Source organism: Tachysurus vachellii, chromosome 26 (assembly GCF_030014155.1).
Source record: "Tachysurus vachellii isolate PV-2020 chromosome 26, HZAU_Pvac_v1, whole genome shotgun sequence".
In the NCBI taxonomy this organism is placed as follows: Eukaryota; Metazoa; Chordata; class Actinopteri; order Siluriformes; family Bagridae; genus Tachysurus; species Tachysurus vachellii.
Genome location: NC_083485.1, coordinates 9,588,278 through 9,614,847, shown reverse-complemented (window position 1 = coordinate 9,614,847; position 26,570 = coordinate 9,588,278). Strand labels below are relative to the sequence as shown.

At 38.7% G+C, this 26,570-nt stretch overlaps 4 protein-coding genes across 5 annotated transcripts; 2 read left to right on the top strand and 2 right to left on the bottom strand.

The window, feature by feature from the left end:
- Positions 1-651: 651 nt before the first annotated feature.
- ftr83 (finTRIM family, member 83) lies at positions 652-6,600 on the bottom strand. 2 transcript variants are annotated; one of them, XM_060862515.1, is made up of 8 exons: positions 5,919-6,600; positions 5,175-5,270; positions 4,501-4,734; positions 4,117-4,276; positions 3,511-3,567; positions 3,005-3,094; positions 1,919-1,991; positions 1,393-1,530 (listed from the first exon to the last, which is right to left on the bottom strand). In XM_060862515.1, exons 1-7 carry the CDS (start codon positions 6,492-6,494, stop codon positions 1,930-1,932), a joined length of 1,275 nt encoding a protein of 424 aa, XP_060718498.1. In that variant the 5' UTR covers positions 6,495-6,600; the 3' UTR covers positions 1,393-1,530; positions 1,919-1,929. The 2 variants fall into 2 exon arrangements, with proteins under 2 accessions (XP_060718497.1, XP_060718498.1); XM_060862514.1 differs by lacking the exon at positions 1,919-1,991 and having other exon boundaries at positions 652-1,530; positions 5,919-6,598.
- A 7,653-nt stretch (positions 6,601-14,253) lies between these two features.
- On the top strand, positions 14,254-20,035 carry ftr82 (finTRIM family, member 82). The gene is made up of 7 exons (XM_060862516.1): positions 14,254-15,123; positions 16,842-16,937; positions 17,319-17,552; positions 18,009-18,168; positions 18,621-18,680; positions 18,793-18,861; positions 19,041-20,035. The coding sequence occupies exons 1-7, from the start codon at positions 14,533-14,535 to the stop codon at positions 19,559-19,561; spliced, it is 1,731 nt and encodes a 576-aa protein (XP_060718499.1). The 5' UTR covers positions 14,254-14,532; the 3' UTR covers positions 19,562-20,035.
- A 1,075-nt stretch (positions 20,036-21,110) lies between these two features.
- On the top strand, positions 21,111-24,496 carry ift22 (intraflagellar transport 22 homolog (Chlamydomonas)). Its single transcript, XM_060863338.1, has 5 exons — positions 21,111-21,403; positions 21,495-21,577; positions 21,664-21,753; positions 22,310-22,512; positions 22,645-24,496. Exons 1-5 carry the CDS (start codon positions 21,356-21,358, stop codon positions 22,791-22,793), a joined length of 573 nt encoding a protein of 190 aa, XP_060719321.1. The 5' UTR covers positions 21,111-21,355; the 3' UTR covers positions 22,794-24,496.
- On the bottom strand, positions 23,585-26,301 carry atp5l (ATP synthase, H+ transporting, mitochondrial F0 complex, subunit g). Its single transcript, XM_060863339.1, has 3 exons — positions 26,164-26,301; positions 25,634-25,794; positions 23,585-23,769 (listed from the first exon to the last, which is right to left on the bottom strand). The coding sequence occupies exons 1-3, from the start codon at positions 26,213-26,215 to the stop codon at positions 23,671-23,673; spliced, it is 312 nt and encodes a 103-aa protein (XP_060719322.1). The 5' UTR covers positions 26,216-26,301; the 3' UTR covers positions 23,585-23,670.
- Positions 26,302-26,570: the final 269 nt, after the last annotated feature.

Below are 26,570 nucleotides of genomic sequence, written 5' to 3'. Positions count from 1 at the left end.
ATGTTGCTAGCTTTTAAATTCTATCTTGTGGAATTTAATTTTCACAGAAATAGCAGCTCAGACAATCAAAATTAATGAAAAAACTATTCCTGAGATTACACCTTTCAGCATGCTAAGCCCAATGGTCTAATACTCATTTTTAGGTGATATAGTGAAATATAACTGAATATAGATTGAATCTATATTACAGCAAAATCTGCAAAATTGTCTTCTTGTCATTTTGGCAAAACGTTAGAGGAACTATGAATCAACTACTGTGGAAGAAGAATTTACCTCACATTTACCTTACAGCACAAAATCTTTCTTCACATTCAACTTTGGGAGTTGGGGTCAGGGGCCCAGCAATGGCAGCTTGGCAGTGGAAAATCTTTTCCTATGCAAAAATTTGTTGTTGCCAATATGATGTATGTTCCTTCCCCACTTTTCTGTTCTGTGCAGAATGATCAGACAGGCACATGTCTAATCTGGACATACTTTGAACTCCAACTACCAGCTTCATGTTTCCAGCCAGCAGTCGGCGCCCATCGTTCATTTATTAACCTTTAGAGCTGTGAAATTTCAAATTGTTTTCTTTGTTTTATTGGGTAGTTCAATGAGTTTATTGCAAGTATGTGTACATCATCTATTACCATTAATAGCCAACAATGGACAGATATTTTAGATTTTTTTATTTGGGTTGCTTTTTATTGTCTTTTCATTGGTGCATTCAAACCAGCATTGGAACTTGATAACACACGCTGCACACACACACACACACACACACACACACACACACACACACAGATGACACCATGTGCACTAACAATATTACTTATCTACTATAAATTCTACTATTGCTAATTCACATTATTTTCACACTGCAGCTGATCTAAATTCATTAATAAAATTATATATATATATATATAATTTTGATAAAAAAAGATATTCACACATATATCTATATAAATTATCAAAAGACATCTACCTGTTTTCTCCCTAAACTCCCCCCCAAAAAAACACAGAATTACAGCTGACAAATAGAGATGGCCGACTCATACCACACCCAGAATCCAGGATAAACAGGCTCAGTGAAGGAGGCTTTAAACTGATGGATAAGTGTCATATTCTCAGCTATACTGTAGAAAGACAACGTGCCTGCATCATAGTCTAGGAAAACCCCTATGCGAGAAGAGTAGGGTGCATTGATTTCGACTTGATCTTTCATGTGGCGTGCTGAGAAGCTGGAATCAGAGCAGAAAAGGCCCCAGGATTTGCGGTTGTATCCAATGCGGGCCGAATCACCATATCCTGTACGCTTTATACCCTTGTAAGTGATGCCGATGGAGGCCCCCTCACCACTCCACTCCACCTCCCAGTAGTAGGTGCCACCGGAGAGGGGCTCTTTGCACAGAACTTGGGGCAGGCAGTCGAACCTCTGGGTGCTTTCGTTGTAGGACTGGGGGTCTCTCTTAAGTGCTGCTTTCCTGTTTCCCCGGGAAAGGTAGAGCTGTCTATATGCTGTGTTCGGGTCTAGAGTTAACTGGCAGGCATCTGTTCAACAGAGCAGAGAGATGGAAAATAGTCTTAATTTTTGTTAGAGGTTTTAGTTTAGAGATGTCTATACTCTAGAGAAAGATGAAATCAAACACCAAGGACAACATATTAAACTGTAAAGTTTAATACTGATTAAACAAAAGTTTTCAAGGCCCAATATGAGAGACAAAAGTGACAGACCCTAAAGGTGAATCCCAGGTACATTTGTCTTTAAAGTAGGAGTGCTGACCTTGTATCAGTTTAAATAATCAAAGGTCTGTGAAGTGACTTCAGATCAGTGAAGTATGAAATGGAGAGAAAGCTGATCTTGGGTCAGCACTGCTATATATTTTGGCTGTTAATGAGCATAGGCCCAGCATGCAAATAAAGTCTAGAGTCTGCCCACCTCATCAGCTCTCAGAGCTGGTTGTACACTAGGTGATTGCGGCTGCCTGAGGAACCACGTGAACGTCTCTGATCTAGAGGGCCAAAAATGGCAGCACACACTTCAGACTAACTACACACCCGTGCAGTTACATTGGAATTCATTGAGTTGTTTACTACGCTTACCTGAAATACATTGTTTTGTATGTCATTTAAAAAGATCCTAAAAAAACATCCTAGTAAAGATCCCATTGCTCACAGATCTCTGGGATTTTTTGTTGCCATAACTGACACTACTTTGAGTATTTAAACTATGAAGAGAGTAAAGAGGTGAGCTTATGGTTTCTCTGTCTTTGCTAAGATCACTAATCGGGGCGTCACCCAGTTTGTACACAATAGATGAAAGACCTGCCTTTTGTAGCCCTAACCTTTTTTGTGTTTTTATATTAGACAGGAACAGCAAGCATTTCTGCTAAGCAGTTCCAGCTGGAGAAAACCAACAAACAGTTCACCTCAACGTCTACGCAGTTGACGTTCAAATGAAATATTTGATGCTTCCCTCCTGCTTCAAGTACTGTAACAATAAACACCCAGATGAGGTTAGAACAAGTGCACGAAACCAGTACGCATAAGCCAGAGAGGAAAGATGCATCCAGACCAGGTTTTGCGCATGAGGCTTGCTTATAAATTTTTGTGCTCTAGTTCTTGGAATGTCTTCTCTCCCTTAATAAACCATACGCCCACTTGCCTAACAGGCTGAGCAAGTTCTTTCAGTCTGTTCATGCACAAATCCCATATCTAAGGAATGCTGTGAGACAACTCCCTCAACAACCCGTCAAGCACTGAGCCAAAGACCAACCTTGTTCCTCTGAGCTTTGTTTGAGGCATAATTACTCAAATTATGTGGTATACCATGATGGAAACATGGCATTGTATACATATGATACAGCTATCTTCTTCCTATATTGTTGCATATACTCAGGTCTAGTTCTTAAAACACAATGAGCCAACACCTAACCAAAACCAGATAGCCTTCTAAGATGGCATCTAAAAGTAATATCTTTGTTGCTGCGTTGTAGATTAAAAAGACACAAAAATTCAAACTTACACTGGAGAAATTCATCCCTTGTGCGTGGAGCCTGGCTGCGAGGTGCTTGGCTTAGAGTCCTCTGAGTCTTATATACATCAACTTCATCAGCTAGAAACACAGTAGAAAATACACCTCAATGTTACAGTATAGGGCATCATGAAAGGTGTTTGCAGAAAGAAAATATATAAAGGGAGAATTAATGGCATAGAAGAGAAAATTTCTAAACAATTCTAAAAAATTTTTATTATTGTTATACACACATGTATTTCAAATTTTAATTTACTTAGAAGGATCTCTAGGATTATGCAAAAGACACCCGGAAATGTTACAATCAGCTAACAGTGCACATCTACTCTTCATTTACATACTCCACTGTCATATGTTATTAGTTCAAATGTCAACCTGTTTTTTTTCTGGGCTGCCAAACAAATCTTTAAATATCCAAAATGAACATTTCAACATTGCAGCCCATGTTAATAAACGGAACAGCAGAAATCTAACATGTCTCATTTGACATAACTCACCCTTTACAGACTTCCTCCCCTTTTTGTCGTCTAGTTGACAGAAAGGCATTTTGTTCACTGGAAGAGAATTTAGGGTCATAATTAAAATTTGGAATACACCATAAATAAAATAAAAATATAACTGAACAAGACTGGATGCAGAATGGGTGACAAATTGAAGTAAAAAAATAAACATTGAAGTAAAGTGGATTTTTGGATGGCTACAAGCTACAAGAACAGCTTCACTGCACCTTGGCATAGATTCCAGAAGTTTCTAGAAGCGTACTAGGAGCATGAATGAACACCATTCTTCTAAAGATATTTCCTTTAATTGGTGTTTTGACATTGTTTTTTTTCTTTGAAGCATGCTATCTAAATTACTATAGCTTTTCACACTCAGAAAATCATTCCTGAAACCCTAGATAGGGGCACGGCTTATGTGAAGGGACTATTCACATCAGAATAGAAAGATAAAGGTTATCAGATAGAAGATCCAAGTCCATACCAGCAAAAGTAAATGTCCCCTCAGCCTAACAGAGCCCTTGTGGGGTTTTTTCCCCTTTAATTTGCCACCTATACAAAATCATAGATTTTTTGTTTTACAACATAATGTAGGCCTTCACTGACCCGTGGTGGCCACCTTGACCAGCTCCTCGTTGCCATACTCATTCAGGTGCTGTTTCAACTCCGAGACAGTCTTGGTAACGGAGCCAAAGGTGAAGTAAGGGTTGACGCTAACTGTGGGCAGTTCTTCAGCATCTGTCTGGGCTATCAGCATGTGGTAACTCTTCAAAACAAAAGACCACACACATAAATATATAGAAATACATTTTATTTAAAATAAGTATAAAATATCTGTGTGATTTAGATATGTATGTCAATTTAAATGCTAAAGTAGCAGAGGACGATTTCCTGAGTTTAGGACTCTTAGTTCCTGTACCAACCTCACTGATATTTGTTCACATAAAACTGAAATATCTAATCACATTAACATCAGGAATTTTCATGCACCTGAATGAAGTGGATGTGGTCCTCTGTGCGCGTCAGCTGCGTCAGCTCATTGTCTCTCCTCTTCAGATCAGCGATCTCCTGCCCCAAACGGTCCATGTGGCCATCTGCTGTGTTTAATGCCGCCTTCTTATTAGAAGAAATCAACTTGGACATTTCTTGTTGCATCCTTTCAATGGTGCGGAGCATGTCTCCGAATAGCTTCTCGCTCTCCTGCAATGCCCGATGAGCAGAGCTCTGGAGAGAACATTTTGTTTTAATTTAGTCCCTTTTAATTGAACATAAATATCTAAACTACAGTACTTTATAAGGATCCAGAGTCTTGTATCTTTAAGAATTTCAGTATTGAGTGTTGAATGAAAGGTAAATCTACTTTTTGTAGATGATAGCTCTATAGAACAAAGACAAAAATCCCCAATGATATGCATTGTGGTTTAGTTTCATGAAATACTAGTAACCTAAATGACTCAGGTTGGGACAGATGGTGTTATTTGCACATCTGGACAAAAAGAAAAGCACTCTTGGTTCCTAAAAGGCTTTGATTTAAAACCCATTTTAGCAGGAAAAACACTCTTTTGTATCATTAGTTATAGGGTTTTTTCTATGTGCAGTGGTTTAGGATTGACAAATGTTCATCAGTGTCTCAGTCATATATATATAAAGCATTATTTAGTTACCTTTAGTGCTTCCACTGCTTGTTTCAACTCCTCCATTTGCTTCATTCGGTCATGGATCTTCTCCTGAACCTCAGCTTGTGTGGCACCCAGACGTTGCTGTAGTAACACATGCACAAACCTTATGAATATGACATTATGTTCTATTACATTATGTCATTCTTGCTTTCAGGTAACATTACATAAAAAAGATTGGCAGAAAGGTTTCACGTTTTAACGCCTAAAAGCGAGGACGTGTTGTTATGTTATGTTGGTAACTAAAGCAAGTAGTTCCCTATTTTGATTAAGGGACAATGAAGGACTTTTGCCATTACAAACAGCAGTACAATCGTTTTTCCACAAGAGTAATACTGCACAGACGACTTCTTTACTCTAATCCGGGTGGAGATCATTCCTACTATGATATGTTTGTTTTAGGAGTTTGCCAAGGAGCAATAGACACTGTCCATTCATATCCTATTTGATAACAGGTTGACTGTAGGCCAGGTTAATTTGTCTTAAATTCAACAAAGTTACTCCCTTAAATCAAGCTGAATGTACTTTAGTGGGAAAGAAATGGCAATTTTCAAAAGAAACAAAAATGATGGTATCTAGTTAGAATCTAGGATGTGTTTTATTGGACCAACAACATTTTTTATTATGAGTTGTGCTATTCTAAATAACATAAGTGGTGAAACTGAAAGACAAACTCTCTCTACCTGTTGAATAGGTGAATAGTTGGTAGTTACTTAGAATAGTTGCTCTCACCTGCATCTCGCTTCTCTCCTGTTCGGCTGATACCATGTCATGGCCCTTGTGTTCCTTCACAGTGCACAGAACACAGATACACATCTGGTCTGTGCGGCAGTAGAGTTCCAGGCCTTTCTGGTGCTGTGGGCAGATCTGCCTGTCCAGGTGCCCGATCTCATCTACTAACTTGTGCCTCTTGAAGGTTGCCGACTCATAGTGAGGTTTCAGGTGCTTCTCGCAGTATGATGCCAGGCACATCAGGCACGACTTAACAGCTTTGAGCTTCTTCCCAATGCAGATGTCGCATGCCACATCCCTGGGGCCAGCATAGTTGTAGTCTGGAGATGGAGGAGCAGGAGGGGAGGACTCTGAAAGCTTTTGGCCCGAAGAGCTGCGAGTGGACATCAGGCGGCGTGGAGCAGGCCTCTTGTTGTAGCTGACTCGACACTGTGGGCACAAGTACTGGCCTGTCTGGGCAGCATGGTCCCAGTAGGTCTTGAGACAGATGGAACAGAAGAGATGACCACAAGGAATGGACACGGGGTCCCTCAGGTCCTCCTTGCAGAGGTAGCAAATGTCCTGTTCATGCGACATGGACTCAGAAACAGGAGCAGTTCGTGATCTCAGTGTAGAAGTGTCTCTGCGTGAAGGCAAAGCCAAAGTGAGAATGTGGCACCACAACAGTGCTATATACAGTCAACATCCAGGCAGTGAGGAGGACAAACTGGTTGAGCAGAAACTAGTTAAATGTGTAGGGGAGTGGCTGAAACACAGGTGAGGAACAAGAGAGAGACCAGTAATCAATCAGAAAACTACCACGAGGGAAGGTAAGAAGAATGAATGAAATGTATGATCTCAAAACACAGTTTTGGTCATTTCACTTTGACATGAGGTTTATGTGCTTCTAAGTTCAGTTTTTTTAACCTGCAATGCTAACAGCAGTGGACAGTAGCTCACAAACACCGACATGTGGCTCTGGTCTGGTGTAACTGGATATATGCCACCTAACAGTACACTATTTAATTTTTGTTCAGCTGAAGGTAATACAGAGGAACATGAAATCCACTATCATTTATTTAACCCCTTTTAGTCCCAGGTTAGTTTTCAGTTAAAACAAGTTACTCAGTAACTACTATGAGTTACTCAGCAACTACTGGCAAACTAACAGGAAAGGCATAGTTATGAGAGTGAGGAATGTAAGTCTGGATCTGTCAATGGTTCTAGGAGCTTGAGGGGTTATGTTATGTAGCACTATCTAGCTTTAACACACTTTTTCTTTTTCAAAAACTAACCGGGTGCTTTCCAGTTTCCAATATTCCTTTGAACCCTGTGTCATAATCAGTCTATAAACATGTTTATATTTATGACTGATATATAGTGGAAGATGTCATGTTCCTTCATGAGTGTACACCCTGTAATATAAACATGTCATGTAACCAGTACTGTACAGAATGTCACGATAGCAGTGATTTCACAACTGTCATAAAATACTTGTTTATCTTTGGCTAAATGTTTACTATTTGTGGTGTTTTGCATGTTTCTCTTGTTTCTGTTTTATTTTTTATTTTTTGAGGTTCATGAGTTTCTGCTCACCTCCTAAAACACCCCAGCAGGTGGTTTAGCAAATTGTAATTGTCTCTCGGTGTGAATGAGTGTGTAAATGTGTGTGAATGATTCTCTGAAATGGGCTGGTGTCCCATCCAGGGTGCAAACCTGCCTTTTGTCCAGTGGTACAGGGATAAGCTCCAAATTACAAAATGTTTATGGATTGTTTCTATAGGCCACTGTTAATGGAGACGTTTCAAGAATGACAAGAAAAGTGAAATAACTTCTTTTTAAATGCAGTCATAAGAGTGATTAACAACAGTGTCTTCGTATGTAGGGTTAGGGGCAAGAATCTAAATAAAATTAGTGACTCAGCCTTTCATTTAGTGTTCATGCAAGAGAATAAGCAAAAACAAATAAATTTAAAATGTGTAGCACAACCTCTAATGTGGAGCTGCATATTTTTCCTTTATTACTTTTATTTTTTTTCCTACACAGCACAGATGAACTCTGATGAAATAATCAGCAAAACCACAGTTAACGCCCACAAACCCACACTGAGCCTTTTTCAGTAATGTGAAACAAGGTTCAAGACATCACCTGGATTCTTCTTCAATTCAGAATACAGGTTTCTAAAAGGTTTCTGACCTGGAAACCATGCCTGGTGCTTATGGAATATGTTTGGAGCCATTATCATGATGATAGAACCTATATATAGCCAAATCCTGTAGGTGAATGTATGAAGTATACTGTAATGGACAGGGACAGGGCACCAATGCATTGCTGGACACAATCACACACACATTCACATTCTACGACCAATTTAAAGACAACAAATGTTTTTGGACTGGGGAGGAAAATGGAGTACTGCTAAAACATGTGGAAAACCTCCAAACTCTGCACACACAGGACAGATGCAGGAACTGAATTACCCTGTAGATGTGAGATAAATCTGCTAACCATTACCACCTAATTGATTTTCTAATGTCATAAGGAGAAATATCCATATTTGCTCCATATTTTTGCAGTAATGCTAAAAATAATAAGTGCAGCATGACTCTATGCAATACATCCAGACTCATATCTGCTTTGAGACTTTAATATCATGGTTATGTCAGTCTTAATACACAGGATTGATGTAAAGTGTTACCTTCAACAGTATGACTACAGTAATTGACATGGTTAGCTAATTACAACCTTTTGCTAAGAGCACAGTGTGTTGAGATTTTGGGAAAGGTATGATCTCATCTCCATGCTATTCTTGGGACCTACATTCTCAAGGGGCCCTGGTACGAGCCTGATGTTTTAATCCATGGCATTACAGTTTACTTCAGAGGCTTCTATGATGGATGAGCACTTAGCATCTAGAAACTGGATCTGATCTTTTAACACTGGCATTGAAAACCTGAGAGAAAGAAGAAGAAGAAGAAGAAGAAGAAGAACAGAAACAAGTACAAGAATACACATGTTCTAAATTAAGCTATAAACCAAATTTTAGCAATGAAAAGAGGATCAAACATATTATGTACTAGTAAAACATAAATAATGTGAATAACATAGTAATAATACCTTGAACTATTGACATTTATTATCAAACATTAACTATCCTGAGTGAAGTTTAATAATGTAGTTAACCTTTCCAAGTTTGACTAGTGGAAATTGCATCCTTTTTTCCTTACTCAAACTATTCATCGTTGACAGCAAAGCTTTAGGGCTGTTATGTATCTCTTCTCAGAATGTACCTCAAAGTTATCTCTCACCCAGAAGCCAAGATGGCCAACTGCTCTTAAGTTTCAATGCAGGCCACAAAAAGTGCAAGAATGTGTCCCAGCCTGATAAGTTGGGTAGCAAAGAGTCCTACAAGAGAGGTCTGAAGAGGTAAACGGTTCCACTGTGAAAGTGAGTAAGTGAAATTGATTTCTTTAAAACTATCTGTAGCTTAGGCAAGTAGGAACAAACGCCCAAACCTGCAGGACATCTGCATATCATCTCTTTGATTCCATTTCCGCTCCTACAGTAGAAATTATACTAGTGAGGCTTAGAGGCAGAGATTTAAGTTGTCATTTCTGCACTGCAGATCTCAGTGAGAATGTAAAAAATATATAGATCAAATATACCACAATACATTTTTACGTCCTACTTAGAATTCATGGAGAAGCTGAGATTTTAATAGCCCTGGTCAAATATTTATCCTTGCTCCCAAAGGCTGTCTGATTTATTGCAGTCTACACCTTCATGTGAAGCAGTAACTGATAAAAAGCAGACCTACTCTGATAAGACACAATCACATGAAGTGTGTGAGTTTAGAAAAATGCCCTCTCTTACTGATTGTAGTGTAACTGGAGCTGCTTCTCGTTCAACTGTGACACCTTCAAACAACAGCAGAGGTGACTGCACCAAGAGAAGAGACGAATGGACACTATCATTTATCTGTTATCTTGCATCCCTTTACTGAGGCTGTAAAGGTCACTGTGCTGTAAGTCACGTAGCAGTGACATAATTTTATTTTTATGGCTACTAAAAGGGTTTTTAAAACAGAGGAAATGAATGAATAATTATTTCAAATGAATTATACTGGCAAAGTTGTTTCCTTTAATTTATTTTATTCAGAGATTTTATCAAAAAATTAATTTGAAAATTCCACACACCGAAACCAACGAAAACCTATGTTTTTCTGTTTCATAGTACAACTTTTAACTTGTTCCTGTTTACAATTAAGTGCAAAAGTTATAATGCATTTTTTGTAAGAGAAAAAGAAAATGCATTCAGATTTTTACCAAAAAAAAAACATCCAAAGTGCTAAAAAATTCAGTGGTGCAGGTGCATCATACAATAAGACAGTGATTTAAAATATAAAACAAACTGAATGAAAATGAAAATGAAATGAAATCTGAACCCAGTTTGAAGGAGGTAACCTTGATAAAGATGATGTACACTCGCCATTTTTACTTTAATTAGAACACCTGCACATTCATGCCCTTATCTAATCAGGTAATCACGTGGCAGCAGCGCAAAAGCAGGCAGAAAAACACGCAGATACAGTTCAAGAGCTTCAGTTAATTTTAATATCAAACATCAGAACAGGGAAAAGTGTAACCGTGGCATGGTTGTTAGTTCCATAATCAGGAAGTCTATAGAAATGAAAATAATCAGTCTTTAAAACCGTGGTGAGCAGAAAAGCATCTCAGCCTGCACTCAACATCGCACATCGATGAGATGGATGAGATACAACATCAGAAGGACACGTCAGGTTCCACTCCTGTGAGCCAAAAACCATTATCTACATTTTTGGGTTTAAGTGGCGGGTTTAAAAAGTTGCACAGTTACTCACATGAGTGATGTTGAGCCACTGTAGTAACACAGTTCCAGGATATATTTGGGTATTGGAGGTAGCATGAGTTTGTATAGTTTACAAAGTACAGAATTACATCAGTCTAAAGTTACAAAGTGCTCAATGCTTTTATCTTTTAGGTATACTACGATGGCAGTTTATTAGGTGTATTTATGTCATTATTGATTTCAGAATGAAACCATCTGGTGATGTTTTTATCTCGTAGCAATATAGAGGTGTTCTATAACATAAGCAGAGACTTCTGCATCTTTAGACTCTTTCTCTCTATTTTGTTTTTTTTTCCATTACAGTTTCAGTCTATGCAACCTGTTCACTCCAGCTTGGCCTTTCTCCAAACATCTAGCAACACACACCCTGCATCTTGGCTAAGACCGACAAAGGTAACCATTGTTCAAGGGAAGCACTTGTAAATACCTCGTCTCCATGCGCTGACGAAACAAACGGACAGAGGCAAGCCCTTGACTTCTACATTATCAACATGCATGTTATGCAAGTTCATACTCCTTTACACTTGGTCAGTCTGTGTTAGAGACACACACGTATATGCACACACACAGACACACACACTTTCTTGCAACCTCAGTATGAACCCCTACACACCAACTCCTATACACTTATACACAATAACTGACTGAAACATGATCACTGAGCTGTAAATGTACAGTACACAAGGAAACACAAAGCTTCCTGACTGAATTGTGCCATAGAGGTATCTTAGAATACTGCAATGTGTCTGAGGTCATATAGGAGTTATAAACATGCAATCTAATGCACGCTTAATTGCTATAATATTTATTTATTATATCGATTGTATCCATATAATAAACCAAGTGGCAAAACTGTTGCTTCCATTATTCATTAAAGATAATAGTATGTATGTTTCAGAGCAGAAGAAAAGGTTCTCCACCCTGAGAAGACTTCAGCTAGCTCTAGGTATTTAGTGGTCGCACAGAGACAATCACAGGAAAAGCTCTGTACAGAAGCCTTTCCTGGAATCTGATCAACTCTGGAAAAAGGAGGAAGGAAAGAGAAACTGGCTTATCAGAAAGCATACCAAATAAGGAGTGAGGCGAAACCATCTACAGTGTGATGTCAGATAGGCATGGGAGGCGGGGCTAATGAAACCGGTCTTGTGCAGCCAGTCAAAGTTTAACAAGTGTCACTATCTGTGTCACTATGTACACACCTGGAATTTGGACTAAACCAGTTTAAAAAATGCAGCTGACTACTTGCACTGTCCAGGTCCTAAACTTCAACATTAACATGCATGAGAAACCTGAATTTAGGTTCGTTTTGGTGATAATGTTTAAAGGAATATTTTTTGCAGTTTTAAACACACTGAAAAGTCCATACAAGCCCTGCCTCTCTTCAAAAACAACACCCTTGCTGTGGCTATGCAAATGAGAGGTGAAACATTGAAACTAATGGGCTCAGAAGGGTTACGCTGCCGAGAAGTATTACACAACCCCTGTAAAGGCAAACACAGTGACTGGTATCAATTGTCCTCTAAAAAGGAAGTGTCAGGTGGAGTACGTAGGCATGTACTGCAGGGCGAGTGCGACATCTATAAGTTGGCGACTTTCAAGGCCGAAACTAAAAGACAAAAGAACTCGTTCAAAACTGCAGAAATATTGACGCAGACAAATTATTGCATGATCTACAGCCCGATCTTCACGGTGCTCATGTGCACTATGTGAGCATGCAATGCAAATAAGGACTGGCAAACATGACTGGAATGTGTACACATGAAATGCAGGGAATGTAAGATGCTGCAATGTGACTTGATTCATAATGTGTTTCTGAACAACATATTTTCCCTCTCCAACATGACATTTTTTCAAATAATATAAAACATAAAGTCAAAAAAAAGACATTTTTTATATATATGTAATATAACAATGTGTGAACTATTAGGATATATCTGTAAATCAAATGTAACTTATTTAAATAGAAAGAGAAAACGTTACTAGGGGGCACGATGGCTTGTGGTTAGCACGTTCGCCTCACACCTCCAGGGTTGGGGGTTTGATTCCCGCCTCCGCCTTGTGTGTGTGGAGTTTGCATGTTCTCCCCGTGCCTCGGGGGTTTCCTCCGGGTACTCCGGTTTCCTCCCCCGGTCCGAAGACATGCATGGTAGGTTGATTGGCATCTCTGGAAAATTGTCCGTAGTGTGTGAGTGCGTGATTGAATGAGAGTGTGTGTGTGCCCTGCGATGGGTTGGCACTTCGACCAGGGTGTATCCTGCCTTGATGCCCGATGACACCTGAGATCACAGGCTCCCCGTGACCCGAGGTAGTTCAGATAAGCGGTAGAAAATGAGTGAGTGAGTAAGAGTGGAAACCTGAAATGTTTTAACACCAAACACTATTAAACTCTTAATCTATTTTTTTCGCCAAACACGGGCAGCTTCAGATGTGTTACATATTAAGAGTGAAAATTTATACATTATACAATACATTATATAGTTACACATTTTACTCCGGATTATATAATATTACTGATAGCAACATGTACCAAAGTTAAAAATTGAAATATTTGGGAAAAAAATAGAGAATTATTTAAAGAGAGAAAATGATTAATTACATCTGTACAAAGTACATCTATATAACAGATTCCTAATTGTTCAGACTAAATTATATTACATAAATGTAATACTATATAATCAGGGTGTAGAGTGGTGTTTAGTTCCTGAAGGTCCCACTTTCAAGCAGAGACTTCCAGTCTTAAGACAAAAAAAGATCAAGTAACAGACAGATACTATTTAATGATATACACACACCTGTAGAAAAAGTACACAATGAGACCAGTTCAACCAGACTAACTTCAACACATGACTCAAATATAAATCTTTACTTTATTGTCTACTTTTGTCCTTTGTTTACATGGATTAACGTACAGTCACACCTCCATTAATTGTAACTAACTATATTTTTCCTTTTACTTTAGAAATATTCTTTTCTGACAGCGTTAGCGTTGCACTGTGAATGGTTGCTTACAAAGCTTATTTATGCCTTAAAGTCAATGAGAAATTTATTCAAAAGGACATTATTCAGTATCTAGTGAATTATTAACTACAGTGAAACTAAAGGGAAAGGCACGTCATTATGAGAGTGAGAAATTTAAGAAGATTAAAGGGGATAAACGCAAATGTACACAGTTAAGCAAGTGTGATTATAGTGTGTGTACACTATCAAAATATTTTTTAGCTCCATAAGAAGGGGGATGATCTAGTCTAGTCTGTGTCTTTCCTAAACAACTCTCAGTTTCATCTTGGGACCCTTTGGACTACAATTCACTCATTCTTAATAGCCCTGCCCTATTTTTCTTTTACTCCACCCTCCACACACTCATGCTCTGTCTCTCTATGAGGCTCTGGCACTCCTAACTTGACTTGCTTGTCTAAGGTAGGCTGTGCGCTCTCTCTCTCTCTCGCTCTCTCTCTCTCTCTCTCTCTCTCTCTCTCTCTCTCTCTCTCCCTCTCTCTCTCGCTCTCTCTCTCGCTCTATTTCCTGCTGTTTATCTCACTGTAAGAAGGGGAGGTCTTTACCTGCATTCATTCAATAACTTGTGGAATTCAACAGCTGCTGATTTCACATCTGCACCGACTACAAGCTTTTAGACTTCTGACTTCGTCTCCCTCTCTTACTCTCTCTCTGTCTCTCATTCAAGGGCACTCCCTGTTTACTTAAATAGGTGCTTGGACGCATCTTTTTTGTGTACGTGTGTGAGGTGAACATGGCTGAGCCCGTGTCTCCAGATTACTTCAGCTGCCACCTGTGCGCGAGTCTCCTGAGGGATCCTGTGGCTATCCCCTGTGGCCACAGCTTCTGTATGGACTGCATTAGTGGCTACTGGAATGACGCTGACTACACCGGGATTTACATCTGTCCTCAGTGCAGAATCACTTTCACCCAGAGACCTGTGCTCAGACCCAATGCAACCCTCTCCAAAGTGGCTGAGAAGATCAAGAAGACAGGCCTGAACCTCAACATGGTGCCTCCAAGCAACGGGAGTATTGCTGGACCGACTGACGTGCCTTGTGACTTCTGCTCTGGAAAGAAGCTCAAAGCTGTTAAGTCCTGCCTCAACTGCTTGGCCTCATACTGTGAGAAACATCTGAAGCCCCACTACGAGTCGGCTACTTTCAAGAGACACAAACTGGTGGATGAGCTAGGAAACCTAGACAGAAAGATCTGCCCGCACCACCAGAAGAGCTTGGAGCTCTTTTGCCGTACCGACCAGATGTGTATCTGTGCTATCTGCACTGTCAGCGAGCACAAAGGTCATGATATTGTCTCAGCAGAGGCAGAGAGAAGTGAGAAGCAGGTGAGGAGTCATTTTTTTTATTTTTATTTTTATTCTAATAGAGATGTTCAGGAGAATATGACCTCTCAGAGAGGTGTGCAGAACTGTTAAAGTATCCTTTCCTCACTGACTATAAATTATATTTACCAGGGTTTATCTAACATTTTGTATTATCACATATATTTTAGGTATGTGTTATGTAAAACAAGCTAATCCTGACCCAATAGTAACACTTCATGTAAATGTATTATGGGTAGAGAGGGTTAATATTAATCCAGATGTAAGAGAGCGAGACGTAACTAGTAGAATCGTAGCCAAAGAAAGTTATCACACCCTGGCAGTCAACCCGAAACCACACAGGGAGTGTCTCTGTAGCAAATTAGCCAAAGGTAACTCAAAGCATGTTCTGAGTGGGATTTACTCTGGAAACAGCTTGACTTTTCCTCCAAAGAAAAATAATTTTATGTCCTTGGAGCTGAAAAAAAAAGGGGTGGGAAAGGGTTGGTCAGGACAGGCAATATCCTACAGCTAAAGGTATGTAAGTTTGAGGAGATCAGGTCAAAGTTTATGACCCAACCAAACCCACCGACTCCCTCCAACCTCCTACATTATCAGTAAAAATAAGTTGAGATAGACCACCTGCTAATCCTCTAAAGACATCACCCACTCAGTAAGTAGACACATATGACTGAAAGAATGTGCAGACATCTACCTCCCTCTGACCCCCTTTTGGAATTTAATTTCTACGAAATGGCTAAAAATCTAGAAACAGCCTTACAGCATTGTTTCTGGTTTGCTTATATGAAGACTTGCACATAGGGAGTACCTGTGGGTAAGCGGAAAGACAAGATTAAAAACTATAAATAGCTGTCCTTCAAATGTTTTCCCCTACTCTGGATCAAGTACAGGAAAACTGACAGCAGGGTTCGTTCAGATAAAAGCTAACAGTATTTATTATGTTTCTGTTTATCTCCATAATAACATTATCAAAGCCTGGCAATAAGTCTGGTTCTGTTCTCATAAACCGTGTGATCCGCAGCCAGAGCGGGAACCAGCAGGTACTAACTGAGAATGGTTTGTTTACTCTGTTGAAACCAGAAGGATTTTATCACAGATTTAAGACCCCCCTTTATTTTTCATTAGCCTCTCAGTCTCTCACACAAACAGAGACACACACCACACACCCCGTTTATTCACCCCCTTCCTAGATTCCCCACATTCCATCAAGCTTATCTTGAAGAATGGTCTTGTGGGCTCAGTGAAATGCTGCACCAAAGCCCCCTCTTCATTCTCCAAGGGGCCAGGGCATGTGCACCTTGAAATGCTTCTACACAAGGCGGGAGCAGCTAGTTTCACATTCCTGCCATGGTTGGCATTCCCGTGCTTCTTTTTATGTCCTCTATCTCCTGAGATAGAGATGCATATATTATCCAGTTGTCTCCAAATAAGACCAATTAATAATGAGCTACAGTGATTCACCGTATGAAGATTTCCACCCACCTCGACATATATAAGATCTTCAGAATTCCCTTTTTATTACATATTTATTGGTAGACTGATTTAAAAAGGCTGTACAGATACATATCCCAGGCAGAATCCTTTAAATTATTCTAAGAAAAGTTATTCCTTAAACAATGATTTGGTGCTTTTTATTAGTTGTAAGTATTTTTAGCTGTGTTGAGCTGGTCACCTAAACCTAAACATTGGGTTGGTCTTTTCTTTTGTGTTATCTCTGACAGAAACTTCTTGGAGTGTCCCAAGCTGATATCAAACAAAAATGTCAGCAGAGGACCAAAGAGCTGGAGGAACTAAAGACGGCTGTTGACTCACTGAAGGTAGGTCACTGATTCAATGCATCCCTCCAAATTCCCCCCGTTTCCACAATCAAAAGCAACATGTAACATAATCAGTGCAGCCTAAAAAAAAAAAGTCATAGTAGATGGCTACGATTTACAGGGAACAGGCGTAGAACCCTTATCTCTTTAGTAACCTCTCGCAAGGGAACACAAATAAACCATGAGGCCTTGGCATATTTGTCCTTTAGTCTGATAAAGGGGAAACCAGTTGCTGACACAGTGTATCTTTTGTTCTGATGTGTTAGGCCATGAAAGTTGAAACAAAAAAAGCTAAAACAAAGTCATTGTGTAGTCTGGAAAAAAGTGATTAGCCAATTAGCTGAATAAGATGACTAAACAGTTGTTGTAAATCTACCCCAGAGTTCAGCTCAAAGAGCCATGACGGAGAGCAAGAAGATGTTTGAGGAGATGCTCACTTCCATCGAGAGGATGAGGTCGGAGGTCATCAAGCTAATCAACATTAATGAGAAAGCTGCGTTCAGCCAGGCTGAGGGACTGATGGAGCGCTTGGAGCAGGAGATTGAGGAACTGAAGAAGAAGGAGACTGGATTAAAGCAGCTCTACAGTACTGAGGACCACATCCACTTCTTACAGGTAAACACAGATATCAGTGGTTGCATTCTATTAAAAGTGTAGTCACTAATTTTTTGAAGTTCACTGAAACTTTACATTCAAACAAATACATTTCCACCACTCTGTATTTCCTCCAAAACCATGCCTGGAAAGCTAGTCCAAAAGGGGAGCTAACTGACTTTAATAGGAGAATGGCCACCCTTGAAATAACCTTACCTCAACAATGCTATCTCTTATGCCAAATCTATCAGCAAGCACAATTTTTTATTATGCAGCTTTAAACTTTTTGCCAGTGAACAAATACAATATTCTTCAAAGAGATTTTCTATTAAGATTGTAGAGTCCATAGAGTTTCCATACTAAGCATTCTACAATAACACATAATATTTTATGAATAAACTAAACATACATATTAACACCGGATATGTACCAAGTGTATGTAGTGTCTGACAATACCGCTTTCTCTTTTTCTTACAGAATTTCAACTATCTCTGTACACCAACTGATGATGGCTTCATTCCTAAAGTGTCTCTGAACCCAGATTTTTCATTCAGTGCCGCAAGGAAAGCTGTCGCAGAGATCAAGGAAAAGCTTGAAGAACTGGGCAGAGAGGAACTACTGAAGGTCTCAAAATCAGGTCTGAACCCTCCTCCACCATTCAATCAAAAACTACTAAGTACACTTATTAATCTCTATCGAAATTTTCCCAGTTGGCTCATTAGAGCAAATTACTATGACATTCTAGCACTGAATTGTTTATTTTTCCACTAAAACAAACACCTAATGTGAGGAGGATTTGAATCCAGTCAGACAAGGTAGCACATGACCATGAACTGCCACAAACTCCATAAAGTGGAGTCATCTGACTGAGTCACAAAAGTAAACAGTACTTTGAATTGTGATTAAAGTGTGGTACACTAAAGGAAACACTCTGATTGGGTGATTAACATATTTTGTGTTTTCAGGATGTGTTATGTAATAACACAAGGCTGCTGATTAGGCGGCTGTGTGGGCACAACTTGTTAATGGAGTTAATGTTTAACACCCAAATGGCTTGCTCTTGATGTATACTTTCCTGGTGTTTTGCAGTGAATGAAGTACCTGTTTATACACTAGAGAACCGTAGCGTTCGAGAGAAAAGCAGCCGAGGTAAAACATCAGAAAACACGTCAGCGTCAAACAAGACATCGTTATGTTAATGAGTTACATCGAAATGCATCAAATGAAACAAAATAATTCTCTTTTTACTTTCTGTATCTAGTCAAAGAAATCCAAACTGTGGACAGTGCCCCTCCATCACAGCCCAGGAGCAGGTCTGAGTTCTTAAAATGTAAGTAGTATATCAATCATTCAGCCAGTCCACTTGTTCTTGTATTATGTAAGTCTTATGTAACAAAGTCTTAAACACTTCATGAGAAATTGTGAGTAAAGCCTTTGTGCTGCTATTGATAGCTATTGATATTCTTTGTACTACTGGGAGTAATTACATTCCCTCCTTCTTGCCTGTAGACTTCTGTCAGCTCCGCCTGGACCCCAGCACAGCCTATAAAGAGCTTTACCTATCAGATGGAAACAAGAAGGTGACTCGAACCCGCAACCTGCAGCCCTACTCTGATAATGCAGAGCGGTTTGACACCTTTGCCCAGGTGTTGTGTCGTGAGGCTCTGTCTGGTGGCCGCTTCTATTGGGAGATAGAGTGGAATGGAGAATTTTCTGTTGGGGTGGCCTACCGAGGCATCAGCCGCAAAGGCAAGGGTCCCCTGTGCTTGCTGGGGTACAACGATAAATCTTGGAGTCTCCTCTGCTCCGACACAGGCTATTCTGCCTGGCATAACCGGGTGGACAAAGCCATCAGTGCCCCACATTCTCCACGGATAGGGGTCTACCTTGACCACAGCGCAGGGGTGCTGGCTTTCTACAGCATCGGCGAGACCATGACATGCCTTCATCGCTTCGAGACCACCTTCAGTGAACCCCTTTATCCTGGGTTTGGGGTTGGAACCTCAGTTAAAATCTGTCAGCTAAAATGAAGACTTTGTGAATATATTTTTTTTTATATATTTTTACAGAGAGTACATTTTTTTATATAATGTGTTTTATGTTATTTTCAGTTATCACTAACACCATTGCATTGTATTTTACAAAAAGAAAAAAAAACACCCTGAAATTGACTTGCAAATTTCAGCATTTCATTTAGACCTAGACCCAAAGATAACAAAATGTTATTCCATCATACCATCATGTTCTTTTTGTATTTTTCAATTAATAACATTTAAAATACTAAACCTTATATATATATATATATCCAAGTACCATGTGCCATTGTCCATTTAGTGATAAAAAGCTTCATTATTCCTCAAAAATGACCTCTTGATATTCCAATTAAAGTTTTTATTAACATGCAAATGTGTGTGTTTTGTTATATATAAATGCCAACAGAACTGCAATCTAAATGGAGCGTTAATTCCAGTATTAAGAAGTAAATAAATCATTTGGATGCCAAATTCATACTCATTTGTTTGTACAATTTGGTAAAAAATGTCTGATTTTATCACGTTTTATACATTGAAAGCTTTGGAAACTAAATTAATAAGAACAAATCCTCTAGACCTGGCTCATTGCCACTGACTGTTCTTGCATTCACAGCTGCACTGGTGAACTTTAGGAAGGAAACACGCTCCCAACCCCTTCCTTTAGTATTGCAGAAAATCAGTACCAGGATGACAAACCTCTCATGTTAAATGATGTTTGGTTGAAAGTTCCTGCAGCTGCAATATTTCTCGGTGAATCAGTGTGCATGTTTTACAGCAGATGCCAGTTTAAATCTTAACTTCTGTTTAACAAGCAATCAGAACAAGCAATGAAAACAGTAAAAGGACTGTGGATAGGTATAAGAATAGTTCAGATATTGCACAACATTTATAACCCTGTCTCTGGAGAACCGTCCAAAACAGTTTGGGTTCTCACCTGGATTTAATATTCTGTCTCTTCAGAAGATTTTGAGCAGCGGGATTGTTGGAACTAAATATGAGAAACAACAACCATAAAACTGTAAGACTGGAAAAACTCTTGGATTTGGGTGGGAACATAGAAGCAGTGGGAGTTCAGACATCAGCTGAAAATATACTTCACAGCAGCAATGGACATGATAAAAAGTTTGCTTTGGCGCCCTCTTTTGGTGAACAGTAACAGTTTACAGTAGAAATATACACTAGATAGATAGATAGATAGATAGATAGATAGATAGATAGATAGATAGATAGATAGATAGATAGAAATTTAATGATAACAATAAAAAGTGGAAATGAGCACTTTATAAAAGAGAGAGAGAGAGAGAGAGAGAGAGAGAGATTAAGATAAGCTTCAGATGGAACTTAAATAGAATTAATTAACCACAAAAATATAAAGTTCTGACAGATGAGTAGCTCAGATTTAAATTCAGGTTTTCTGAGTTAATCCTGCACTTAAAGCTACACGCACTTGTTTATACGCGAGCAGGCGGTTTATAATCTCGAATCTGCAAATGCGAAATAAAAGACTTAACATTCATCCTTTAGACTCCGACTGCAGCGCCATGACAACGAGATGTTTACATCAGATCTTTATGCGCTCTGATACCAGTGTGTCGTCTTAAATCTTTAAATATAACACAATATTAAAATGTAATTAGAATAGTGTGTCCGTTTGCTGTTATTTAATCAACTCTTCCGCCAGTTAAAGTTAGACAGCAGTTTAGCTGTCTGGCTTGAAATCAGCGTGTTAGCTTCATAGCTTAGCATAGTAAAGCTAGTTTGCTTGTTTTCCAGTTTATTTAAACTTAGAAAATGTTAAAAGTTCTAAAAGTGAAAATTCTTTTAATTGGCCCTAGTGAGGTAAGTGTGGATTTAGTTGTTCTTATGATTTGTAGTGATCTTGGTGTTAGAATGGAACAATTAATAGCGTTAATATTACTCTTATTGACAGTGTGGGAAGACCGTGTTGGCCAATTTTCTCTCTGATACAGTGGAGACAATCGTAACCGATTACAGTCCTACACAGGGAGTCAGGTCAGTAAACTGTAATCCAGGATCAGTGGTACACGAGGAAATCTTTTCTGTTTGTCTGACTAAAGTTTTCATCTGGTGTTTGGAAGGATATTGGAGTTTGAGTCGCAAAACCTGGGAAGTCTTACCAAAGACAGTGCTTGTGAAGTGGAGCTGTGGGATTGTGCTGGAGATTTCAAGTGAGTGACCCTTCCTTCTACTGAGTTTGATTTCCAGGCTTGCAGTAAGCGTAACAATGCTGAAGATCTTGTGACTTGATTTGTAGAAATTTAGTGATGCATTTTCAGAGTTTTTGGATTTGATGATCAGGTGTCCAGGTATTAATGGCCATATTGTGAGCTGAAAGTTATTGTAATGTAAAACCTTTGACATGCACTGTAACAACTGTGAAAGGTTATAGAAACTTGACTGGTTGCTTAAAATCTGAATATACAGTATGATTACAGGCATAACCTTCATTTTTGTGGTACATTTCTGCTGGTTTTCTCCTGTTTCTGCCTGCTAGGAGAGCATTACCAATACCGGCCCCACCATTATATAATGAGTCATTAATCTTTAATAATCATACATTCATTGATTTATAGTATTATTAGTCAGGGGAAGGAGAATACTGCAGCACAGCCTGCCTGTCAATTGTATTTATCAATCATTCATATAATTAGGATTAAATTAGTATTTAGTTGTGGTATAATTGTGTGTATGTGTGGGTTGTTTTGTTTCTGTTTGACATTATAGGTTTGAAACATGCTGGCCAGCTTTAATGAAAGACTCCAACGGAGTGGTCATTGTATTTAACCCAGATATCCCAAGTCACCTAAAGGAATTAGAGACATGGCACTCGACGTTCATCTCGTCTCAAAGCCTACAGGCAGGACAGTGTCTGCTCGTAGCACACCGCAAGCCTGGTACTGGAGCATATACATCACGCCCTCAGCTCGGTAAGACTGAAAAGTAACAAATTATTACACAAAATTTGCTATTTGTGACAAATTACAATTTAGCTTTGTGTACCAATGCATTGACATCCACATGAATCTGTACGTAATCTGTTTTTTCCTCCCTTTGTGTAGCCCCTCAGTTGAACAAGCTGCCTCTCATTCATTCCAACCTAGAGGAAGACCCTGAAGGGGTGCGTCAGGAGTTTGGCACGTATCTGGGAAACGTTGTGCAGAGCTTGCTGGAAAGTCGCGAGCGTGAGGAGATGTCCATTATAGCATAACCACCACTTTTATATTCATATATAATTATTATTTTTTGAGACTGTATTATACACTGATGACATGTCTGTCTTCTGCATCTGTAGCGTTTTTGTTTTTTATCAAAAGGTAAGAATTTCTGCTTTTTCCATCTAGTGAGAAAAGAACAGGCTGAAGGGAAACTCAAGTTCATATTGAAATAAAATATGCAAATATACATAACAGCCGTTATAGATCGAAGGATATGTTTGTGGAATTTTATCTGACTTTCCAACCCTGGAGCAATACATTAAAATCAAACCCATTTACTCAATTTTTACACATGTATCCTTAGACAGTCAGAGACTCAACATTTTTAACACTTCTAATACAGATTAACAGGCTAGAGATTTTGTCACTGTTCTATTACATAGAGTTTTTACAATATGTTTCTCAAAAATCAATTTCTGATGTGTTAAGGATTAAATGTCTCTTTTTCGCAATAAAATTAACGAATTTCTAAAATTCTTTAGAGTGCCAGTGATGCACACAACAAATTCAGCAGACTGTTGGTGCAGTAAGTTAAAATATGCTAAATATCCTTTAAAATAATTTGTCTGTCCATTAACTAGTTATTCTATATAACTGGTCTCGTGGTAAATATATAGATGTTTCAGCTGTAAATAAGGTAAATTGTGTTCAAGATCTCAGCCTCAACATACTTAAGTATGTGAAGTTATGTTTTAATGGACCAAATAAAAGTTTATTATGAAACCCACCATCCATCAACATACTGAATGTAAATATATACGGACGGAAAAATACTGAGTAAATGTATTTTTTCCAACAATACATATTTATTAGTTCCTGGAAATAAAAGGCTTAGACAAAGAGGAAACAAGCAACAAGGACTGTCCACATTTACACATCATATCCTACAATGCCTCCTTTTCCAATGATCTCGCCAATGTAGAACCACATCAGAACTTCTGTAACGACCAAACCGTTCCTCAGAGCGTCCTGTGGGAACAAGTGAGCTTGTTAATGATTGTTAAGCTCCTATTCCACAGTAAGATAGACATGGATTGATTTCATACACAATTACAATTCCAAGCAGAACACTTACCACCCACTGGGTAAAGTGATTATCAATGGAATCAAAGGAAGAACAATGAAATGATTTACCCAAAGTACAGCACTTCGTGTTTATGCTGTTTTAATTTGGCACCTCAAATAATTTAAGCATGTCAAATATCAGTAAAAGGAAAAAGGTGTTTTCAGCTCATTCTCACATTAAGTGATCATGATGCTGGGATGCACTGGACAGACACTGCATGATTCTTTCTAAAAGCATTGTGATGCATTTTAAGTTAGCTAATAAATCCAACAAGGTACTACATGGGGTAAAGTATACTCATAATGCACTTTGTTGAGAACAGGCAGGAAGGTTTTCATTTCAGACACGGGGTCACTGAAACAACTGGTTTCCATTTCTTAGCCCCAGAGGTCCAGTGAAAAGACATTAGAAACACTACTACAGAAATAATTGCTGGATATCAAGCATGTTCCAGCTTACAGTCTATAAAATTGTCAATTGGGAAATTGTGTAAATTTGATTTTTTTTAACAAACTACACCTTAATTTACTCTTTACAGTCCTCCTCCATAAGAGCACACATGCATTTCCCCAGCAAAACAATATGTCCATGTTTAAACTATAAACTAAATAAAACCTTTCGATAACACTAGCATCTGTTTTCTTGAAATGATCATTCTTCAGGTCACTTTAAGCATTCCACCAGGATACATCCACTAATTCAATGCTCTATTGTCTTGGCTGCCCTTAAATATTTTTAAACAAAATCTGTAATTCAATAAGTGTATATTTTCAGGGTATTAAATTCAAAATTTGTAGCACATGGCTTTATTTAACTGCACTTCTGAGCAGTTCAGATGCAGTGCTGCTGCCAATCACAATACAGTCTTTTAAGCAGCAGTTCTTTATAATGCCCCCATGAGACTCAGAGATTTGTTATTGCATTTAATAATGATGCAAAACAAAAAGAGCCAAAAAGAGCCAATAATTTTTCTAATGTCTTAGCTTTATGGAATATGCTACTGAATGTGAGATTTTGGACCTTCCCTGAGACGATGCCAACCCTGTGAGGATCCTGAGGCATCTAGAGATTTACCAGCTCCAGTTATACTAAAGAGGAGATGCCAGCTTCATGGGGTCTTTGAGGACAACAATCTCATCAATATAACATTTGTCAGACTGTATATTTATCATCACACTCTCCGGTGTCACCCATATGAGGATGAGGTTCCCCTTTGAGTCTGGTTACTCTCAAGGTTTCTTTCTTTACCATCTAAGGGAGTTTTTCCTCGCAACAGTCACCACAGACTTGCTCATTGGGGATAAATACAAACACATTTAAATATATCTAACATTAATCTTAAATTTTGTATATATTAATCTTTATATTATTTTATAATTTGTATTATATTAATCTTTACATTTATAATAACCTTTTGTTCTATGTTTATGTTCTGTAAAGCTGCTTTGAGACAACGCCAATTGTTAAAAGCGCCATACATATAATTTGAATTAAATTGATTTAAGCAGAAAATGTTCATGTTAAAGACTTATCTTTAGTGATTTTTTTGAGTCAGTTACAGAAAGTATAGAAACATTATTTAGGCACTAAATAAGGCAGTATTTAAGTCATGCCAGCATTAATATAAATACTAAAAATGTACTAATAGGAACCTCCTGTTCGTATCTATATTCCTGTTTAGTGAAACTGAAGTAAGCAAACGACAGAACTAAAGAAAGAGAGAGAAAAAACAGCTTCCACATGGATATTAGGGTAAAGTTTGCTCACCCTGACTGTGGTTTGACCCAGACGACCAGCCTGGAAGGCCTTGACGAGGTCGGACACTCCAGCCACTGCCTTGGACACCTCAGCTGGGGAAGGTGGCACCAGCTCCACACGGGCATAGTACCAGAAGGTCGATAGCCGGGGCTTCGAATAGCTCACTGCGGCTACAAAACCGACAGAAAACAGTACAACACACCCAGAGTAGGATCATAAGATTGTGTCGGTTCACATCATAAGTGTCGGTTCACATCACTCACATGAAGCGATTCAGTGTCCTAATGATAACCTCTAGTGTACAATGACAATTCACTCACTACCTGCCTTTATAACAAATTTAAGCGAGTTAAACAACACCGTCAGTAAAGTGAGAACTTTATAAAGCCGTTAATGTAACCGTTAATGTGAGTTTGCTGTTAGCATGTTAGCTAAATGACGTCACGGACGAAGCACTTGTTTATCTACAATAAACAAACTCCCTTCCGTTGTTGTTTCTTCTTCCCAATACGTTTGCTTAGCTCAAGAAAAACGCTTACCGCCAACCAAAGATGGCACTTTAGAGACCAGTTTCTGTACCGCCTGTGCCATGGTTTCACTGTGTAGCAATTAGCAGCTCGTCTCTTGCTACTACGGCTACTGGCGCTTCAGATGAATGTCACCTAGACGGAAGGACCTCAGCGGAGAGAAGACTAAACAAGTGCCTGAGCAAAATTTATAACGCGCGGTAAAAACAATAAAAAATAAACTCTGAAAATCCTCTTAGTTGTGTTCAGAGATTATAAATAAACATATTTATCTGAACTAATTTAAATAACACGTTATGTTATAGGAATTATTAAATTGGAGATAAATAACGGCATTTCATTAGCGTACTAACAAAGGGACGAAGAGTCGAGAAGAGTAGTAGCAATAATCTCCACAAGGGGGCGCCTTCAGGAGTACT

What these genes read in the sequence shown, in the direction of transcription:
- ftr82 (XM_060862516.1), top strand. Translation starts at nt 14,533, where the DNA reads ATGGCTGAGCCCGTGTCTCCAGATTACTTCAGCTGCCACCTGTGCGCG. An exon ending in CAGAGAGAAGTGAGAAGCAG is followed by an intron (nt 15,124 to 16,841) that starts GTGAGGAGTCAT and finishes TATCTCTGACAG; the next exon opens with AAACTTCTTGGAGTGTCCCA. An exon ending in CGGCTGTTGACTCACTGAAG is followed by an intron (nt 16,938 to 17,318) that starts GTAGGTCACTGA and finishes AATCTACCCCAG; the next exon opens with AGTTCAGCTCAAAGAGCCAT.
- ftr83 (XM_060862514.1), bottom strand. Translation starts at nt 6,494, where the DNA reads ATGTCGCATGAACAGGACATTTGCTACCTCTGCAAGGAGGACCTGAGG. An exon ending in ACCACATCCACTTCATTCAG is followed by an intron (nt 4,277 to 4,500) that starts GTGCATGAAAAT and finishes TTTGTTTTGAAG; the next exon opens with AGTTACCACATGCTGATAGC. An exon ending in GGTCAAGGTGGCCACCACGG is followed by an intron (nt 3,568 to 4,116) that starts GTCAGTGAAGGC and finishes ATTCTCTTCCAG; the next exon opens with TGAACAAAATGCCTTTCTGT.
- atp5l (XM_060863339.1), bottom strand. Translation starts at nt 26,215, where the DNA reads ATGGCACAGGCGGTACAGAAACTGGTCTCTAAAGTGCCATCTTTGGTT. An exon ending in AGTGCCATCTTTGGTTGGCG is followed by an intron (nt 25,795 to 26,163) that starts GTAAGCGTTTTT and finishes TCGGTTTTGTAG; the next exon opens with CCGCAGTGAGCTATTCGAAG. An exon ending in TGGGTCAAACCACAGTCAGG is followed by an intron (nt 23,770 to 25,633) that starts GTGAGCAAACTT and finishes TTGTTCCCACAG; the next exon opens with GACGCTCTGAGGAACGGTTT.
- ift22 (XM_060863338.1), top strand. Translation starts at nt 21,356, where the DNA reads ATGTTAAAAGTTCTAAAAGTGAAAATTCTTTTAATTGGCCCTAGTGAG. An exon ending in TTTTAATTGGCCCTAGTGAG is followed by an intron (nt 21,404 to 21,494) that starts GTAAGTGTGGAT and finishes TCTTATTGACAG; the next exon opens with TGTGGGAAGACCGTGTTGGC. An exon ending in TACATCACGCCCTCAGCTCG is followed by an intron (nt 22,513 to 22,644) that starts GTAAGACTGAAA and finishes CCCTTTGTGTAG; the next exon opens with CCCCTCAGTTGAACAAGCTG.